Here is a 7,223-nt window from a genome sequence, read left to right on the forward strand (position 1 = left end):
TTGTTCCATGGTCCAGGCAAGAAGAATTCCATCCTCCTCCACAAAGTCCAGCACGACCTCAACTCGGGCGTCTTCAACTACCAGGAGAATGAGATCATCCAGCAGATCGTGCAGCATGACCGTGAGATGGCCCACTGTGCCCATCGCGTCCAGGCAGCCGCCTCTGCCACCCCCACCCCCACCCCCGTCATCTGGACCCCACTGATCCAGGCACCGCTGCAGGCTGCTGCGGCCACCACCTCCGTGGCCATAGCCCTCACCCACCACCCTCGCCTGCCCGCTGCCATCTTCCGCCCGCCCCCAGGACCTGGGCTGGGCAACCTTGGGGCTGGGCAGACACCGAGGCACCTGAAACGGCTGCAGTCCCTGATCCCTTCTGCGCTGGGCTCAACCTCGCCTGCCAGCAGCCCCTCCCAAGTGGATACACCGTCTTCATCCTCTTTCCACATCCAGCAGCTGGCTGGGTTCTCTGCCCCTGCTGGACTGAGCCCTCTGCTGCCCTCATCCAGCTCTTCCCCGCCGCCAGGGGTCTGTGGCTCCCCGCCAGCTCCCACACCATCTGCCTCCACAGCTGCCACCACCACAGCTGGGTTTGGCCACTTCCACAAGGCTCTGGGTGGCTCCCTGTCCTCGTCAGACTCTCCACTGCTCACCCCGCTACAGCCAGGTGCCCGCTCCCCACAGGCTGCCCAGCCACCGCCCCCACTGCCAGGGGCCCGAGGAGGCCTGGGACTCCTGGAGCACTTCCTGCCACCCCCACCCTCCTCCAGGTCCCCATCATCCAGCCCTGGGCAGCTGGGCCAGCCTCCCGGGGAGTTGTCCCCAGGGCTGGCTGCTGGCCCACCAAGTACACCAGAGACACCCCCGCGGCAGCCTGAGCGGCCGTCCTTCATGGCAGGAGCCTCTGGCGGGGCTTCCCCTGTAGCCTTTACCCCCCGAGGAGGGCTCAGCCCCCCCGGCCACAGCCCAGGCCCCCCAAGAACTTTCCCAAGTGCCCCACCCCGGGCCTCTGGCTCCCATGGCTCCTTGCTCCTGCCACCTGCATCTAGCCCCCCAGCACCCCAGGTCCCCCAGCGCCGGGGCACGCCACCACTCACTCCTGGCCGCCTCACCCAGGACCTCAAGCTCATCTCCGCCTCTCAGCCGGCGCTCCCCCAGGATGGGGCGCAGACTCTCCGCAGAGCCTCCCCGCATTCCTCTGGGGAGTCTGTGGCTGCCTTCCCGCTCTTCCCCAGGGCTGGGGGTGGCAGTGGGGGCAGTGGGAGCAGTGGGGGCTTCAGTCACCCTGGGAGGCCCTGTGGCACCGTCCCCAGCCAGCACGTCACTCTGCCTCGGAAGACATCCTCAGGTTCTTTGCCACCCCCTCTTTCTTTGTTTGGGGCAAGAGCCACCTCTTCTGGGGGCCCCCCTCTGACTGCTGCACCCCAGAGGGAACCTGGGGCCAGGTGTGAGCCGGTGCGCTCCAAACTGCCATCCAATCTATGAGCTGGGCCCGCGCTCCCACTTCTCTCTTCTTTTTGCTCCCTTCTCTCTTCCTTCAGGTTTAACTGTGATTAGGAGATATACCAATAACAGTAATAATTATCATTAAAAAAACCACACACACACACACACACACACACACACACACACACACACACACCAGGAAAACAAAAGACAGCAGAAAATAACCAGGTATTCTTAGAGCTATAGATTTTTGTTCACTTGCTTTTATAGACTATTTTAATACTCAGCACTAGAGGGAGGGAGGGGGTGGGGGGAGGGGAGCAGGCAGGGCCCAAAAGCAAAAGCCAGAGGAAGGTGGGGTTGTGGGGGGGATCTCTGGGGCTGGGCAGGGGTGGGGTGACCCAAGTTTGGGATTCCTAGAGCAGACTTGTCATTGTATTTGTTTTAGAGCAACAGCTATCATCAGCCCCTAGCTGTGAACTTGGAGCCAGCTCTGCTGGGGGCCATCCCCTTCTCCTAGGAAGGGGCTGCCCTTGGGTGCATTCCTGGGACAAGGGCCCGAGAGCCTTGCGTTTTTTCTACTGTAAATGTAGCAAGATATGTATATGAATATGTATATGTATATGTATGTAAGATGTGTATATGTATAGCTATGTAGCGCTCTGTAGAGCCATGTAGATAGCCACTCACATGTGCGCACACACGTGTGCTATCTAGTGTAACCCCATGTTGCCAGGACACCCAGGCCACCTTACATCCAGCGCCCCGTCTTGGCCCGCGGGCTGTGCACTGCAGGGTCTGGGGGAAGCACTCTCTCCAGTCCTCAGGGAAGAGGACCCCCGGGACCTGGCAGCAGGCCCCCTTCCCCCTCATCTCTGGTCTCAAATCCAGTTCCAGCCTGACCTCTCACCACATGGAAGCTGGAGACTCCAGGCAATGCCTCTCCTTTCCTAGGGCCTCAAGCACACCCTGTCGCCTCTGTGGTCCTCTGTGGTCCTCGGTCGTCCCGTCTGTGCAGTGGGAGGTGAGGGGAACTTCTGTTTATTGAGTCTGCTCTGTGCCAAGCGCTGGTTTCACACTTTACACACATGAGCGCCTTCAGTTTCACAAAGGCCACGAGGTAAGTACTTTGATTCTCTCCATTTCACAGATGAGGAAACTTGAGTGTTGGATAATTTTTCCGGAATCACATAACTGGGAGTGGCAAAGCTGGGACTGATCTGAGATTCAAATCCGTGCCTGTATGAGGCCAAAGACTTAGGTTCCTTCCACCAGGAAACTTGAGAGGGGCTGAGGTAGATGGTCCTCAAGTACGGTGCAGAGGGAGGAAACCGGATTTTGGTGGCAGTCAGGCCTGGGCTCACATCCCAGTCCTGTCACTTCTTAGCTGTGTAATCTTGGGCAAATTATCTGACTTTTCTGGGTCTGTTACCTCATTTGTAAAATGGGAATCATTATGGTACTACCTCACAAGGAGCTATGAGGACCAGATGAGAAAAGTAGTTTATGTGAAAGACCCAGCCCAGCGCCTGGCACATCCCATAGTAGGTGCTGAATAAATCACATTTCTCCTGCCCCCTCCTCATGTGCCCAGCCTATCGCTCCAGTGAGCTACGGTGAGAGCCCAGGGAGCTTTGGCTGAGGACTTCAAGACTTAAAATCTCAGGACTCAAGAAATGGCTGGGTCTCCCTAAGGGCCTGAGGAAGGTGCGGCCAGTGGTGGGCTTGAGCCAAGCCTTGAGAGGCGGAGTGAGTTAGAAAGAGGGAGAGCAGGAAGGAAGGGAGGGAAGGAAGGAGGGAGGGAGGAAGAAAGACAGGAGGGAGAGGTGGGCGGGAGGGGATGTGTAGTGGGGATTTTCCTGAGGTGGACGTGGAGTTGTGGAGTCGGGGCTTTGGGAGGAGATTCACAGGCTGGGGACAGAGGGAAGGTCTTGGGTGACAGGCTGAGGAGTTGGTTTGGCTTCGTTCTGAAGGCAACCAAGAGACATAAGCAGTTTAGTGTGGGGCCAATGTGAAAGCCACTCATCTGCCTCCTGAGGCATGGGCCTCTTCCCCAACAGGATCCTACCAGAGCCAAGGTCAGTGGTCTGTCTCCTGCCTAGAGCGCAGGTGCAGGTATGGCTGTAAGACCTAAATAATGAGGAGGGCTTGCTCCACCTTGTTCATCCAGAGCCCTCCACACACCAAGCCAGAATGTTGGCAAGGTCAGGTTTTGCCCTGAGCTGTCCTGGGATGTGGGGCTGGCCGACTTCTCCATAGGTGGGCCGCAGGGAGTGGGAAGCAATAATCCAGGAGAGAAGGGGGTGAAGGGGATTCTTGGTAAGGACTAGAAGCCATCTGGCCCTGGTCTCTACCGGGCTGGAGACCCTGCCCCCCCTCAGGTCCAGGGATTTCTTGGGAAGGATTTCAACAGCCTCAAGCTGAATTCTGCACACACCCCTACCCCCAAGGAAGGCAGCTCAGAAGAGGCAGCAGGACTTGATCCAAACCCATCGTTTATCCCAGAGGTGGCAGGAGTGGAGGTGGGAGGTCCCCTTGCCGTCAGGGCCTGGCCCAACCAACCCCTTCTCTACTGAACACACACACATTTTATAACAGCTCTGACCAGCCCAGCCACTCCTCAGAGACTGGAGAAGCCAGTCGGGTCTGGTCAGTGGGCCCTCCCCTCTCCAGCCCCCACAAGCAATTTTCAAATCTTCCACTTTTAAAACAAAACAGTAAATACACCTTGTTGTATATTTTATTTAAATAAAAAAATTCCAGGAGATGCAGTCTTCTTCTAGGGGCCGGAGGTGGGGGTGAGTTTGATGGGGCATACTGAATTCTCTGGCTGTGGAGGGCAGTGGGACATGGTCCCCAGAGCATGTGAGGGCACGTGTGTGTACAAACCTGTGCCCCCACGAATGTGGAGTTGTGTTCTGTGCACAAAGGTGGGCACAGGAGTGTGTCGGGCCTGGCTGTTGGTGCAGGTGCACCCATGCTCATAGGCTGGTGGGAGGCATGGAGGAGGGTGAGAAAGAGTGTGTCCTTTGTCTGCTAGTGGAGGGGGAAAGGCAGAGGTGGGGGAGGTGTGAGACCCTGACTCCATCGTTCCCACCCCCACCTGCCAAGGTTCCAGGGTCCCTGGGACTCCTTGGTGCTCCCTGAAGGAGGGTAGTCAGTGTGCACAGAACTCCATCCAGCTAGATACTGAAGGGGGACATGTCATCTTTGATCCGAAATGTGACCAGCTGGGGGGAAGGCGTCGCGGGGCGGCCGAGGCTGGGTAGCGCCGCTGGGCCTGCGGTGCCGGCGGGGGGGCTCTACGTCTGGCCCCCCCAGGCTGCCCGCCCCGGCCCCCGTCTGCGGGGGGTCCCCGCAGGCCCCGGACCTCGCGGGCTAGAGCTAGAGCAGAGGCCTCCCTCCCGGCCGGCAGCGGCGACGGCGGGAAAAGTCCCCGTGGCTCCCTGCGGCGCGGGGACTGCCGCCCGCCCGCCTGGGGAGGGGAGTCCTCAGGAAAGGGCAGGGAAGCCGTCCAGCCGCTCCCCGTCACTGCCTGAGTGGATGCTGTTTCCATGGTGACCGGCCTGGGAGTCCCGTTGCTAAGGAGGTCGCGCGGCAGGCCCCGGTGTCCCCATGACAACTGCCCCCTGCGGCCGGGCGGCGGGACTTCCTCGGGGACCCCACGGGGACGGCAGAGGCGGGCGCAGGCTCAGAGCCGCGGCGGGGCGGCGGGAGGCGACCCTGGCTCCACGGCGGCCCCGCGTCCGGGGCGGCTCAGGCCTGGGCCCCGGGGCTGCGGGGGAGTCTTTGCGGACAGACAGCCGCTGTGATGGGGCCTGGGGGTGGGGGGTTAGCTGCGGGACCCCAACCAAACCGCGAGGGGGTGGCAGCACCAGCCACCATGTCCGCTGTTCCCTGACTCCAGAAGGACACTTAGTGAGTACCTACTGTGTGCCAGGCCCTGGGTGCTTTCCTGTTGTCTCATCCTCCCAACAACCCCAGGAGGTAAGAATTAGCCTCAATTCCCGGGAGCTCGAGAGGGTGGGAAGCTGCCCCCGCCCAGTCACCTGGAAGGGAAGGAGCCAGGAGGCACGCCCGGGTCCTGGAGCCTCAGGCCTGTCCCTTCCCGTTGGTGGCATGGCACAGGCGGGTGGTAGGAGCAGGCTGTCCTGGCGCAGGCAGTTAAGGGTGCGTTGTCTGTAGAAAATAAACAACAATAAAAATGACTGAATGTCGAGTGGCTTTCTCTGATCACCACGTGCCAGCAATTCTAGACAATGTCAGTAAAAAGACGCCCCCACCAGGGCAGACCCATCCCAGCCCCACCCCAAACCCCAGAGCGGCTGCGCGCCTGTGCTTCAGCCCCAGGGGCCCCTGCTGGGCTGCCCTTTCTGCCTTAGTGGGGCTAAACCGGACTGGGGTTTTTAAAAGAAGTTACTAAGAAGATTTAATAAAACCCCTCCCAGACTCCACGTCTCTTGGCAGCTGCCACCCGCTCTCCTCGACCCGCCTTCCCCACAGTGGCCTCATCCATCCTCATTTCCCTCCCTCCATCACTCCTACCCCGCCTGCCTGGCCGCCGCCTTTCCCACTGCAATGGCTCTAGACAAGGTCACGAAATCCAGGGGCTGCCCGCAGGCCTCTTGCTTCTCGTGCCTCTCGGCGGTGTTTGACCCCGCTGGCCAGGCCCCCAGCTCCCAGGTCCCTGTTCTCTCCTCCTGCTTCACCTTTGTGCTCAGCCTCAGCTTTAAGGGCTCCTCTTCCTCCCAGAAGCTTGGGGCTCGTCCGGCCTCTGGCCCTGGCCCCTGACTTCCCACTGCATTCACACTTCCTGGGGGTAACCTCACCCATGCCTTTGCCGCAGCTTCCCCTGCCTGGAGGCAAAAGCCTCCCAGGTGTCCGCTCGGTTCAGGCCCCCACAGCCCCTGGGCAACCGATGCTGCTGCTCCTGGCCCTCTCCTGACTGACCTTGGCCTTTCTACCTTGGCCTTGCAGCTCGAGTCTGCAGCTTCCAACGCACTACAGAGCACGTCCTCTGCAGCCCCCTGCCCCGTTACTGACTTTCCTGCTTTAGCTTCCTTTCTTTGGGACATTCCATACCTATATAAATAAGATAAGATCAACAGTCATGTACCAATCTCTCAGTTGAAGAAATAGAATGTAAGAAATACCTTTGAAGGCATCTGTGCTGTCGCCTAACTGTATCCCTCCCCCTCCGTCCAAGGAAAACCACTCATCTGAATCTTAATTGTATCATCCCTTACTTTTCATGATACTTTTACTACAGAAAGAAACATCTCTAAACAATGTATTCAGTTGCATACCAAGGTGGGGGAGTGGGTATTGAGGAAGATTTTATCAATAATATTGTTCAGAATGCTGATGCACGGTGATAATAAAAATGAGATTTTTAGTCTTCATATTGTTTTACATTTCTTTACATATAATGCTCCTTTTAATTGCCTGTACCAGGGGTGGGCCATCCCTTTCCATATTCCTACACCAGTGACTGTATTTGTAATTTTTAAACTACATAAATGGTGTCATGCTGCATGTAGGTTTTGGAATTTTTTTTTTCATTCGATTTTGTGATTTTGAGATCCTGTTGTTGTATGAAAGGTAGCTCATTCATTTTCACTGCCGTATAGGATTCCAGTATATAAATGTTCTGACATTTATATATGTATTCTGGACATAGATATTTCAGTCAATTCCAGTTCTCGTGATTGCAAACACTACTGCTACAAACGTTCTTGTTTGTGGCGCCTGATAAAGATGTGTGAGGGGATCTCTAG

General features: G+C 57.7%; 1 protein-coding gene across 1 annotated transcript in view; it reads left to right on the forward strand.

Annotated features, from left to right (window-relative positions):
• Positions 1-1,485, forward strand: part of HCN4 (hyperpolarization activated cyclic nucleotide gated potassium channel 4) — a 44,165-nt gene extending 42,680 nt beyond the window's left edge. The window contains exon 8 of the mRNA XM_063091706.1: positions 17-1,485. Coding sequence (XP_062947776.1) covers positions 17-1,485 — 1,469 coding nt within the window. The remainder of the gene's footprint in view (positions 1-16) is intronic.
• Positions 1,486-7,223: the final 5,738 nt, after the last annotated feature.

The sequence above is a fragment of the Cynocephalus volans genome, chromosome 3 (genome assembly GCF_027409185.1).
Source record: "Cynocephalus volans isolate mCynVol1 chromosome 3, mCynVol1.pri, whole genome shotgun sequence".
Taxonomy (NCBI): domain Eukaryota; kingdom Metazoa; phylum Chordata; class Mammalia; order Dermoptera; family Cynocephalidae; genus Cynocephalus; species Cynocephalus volans.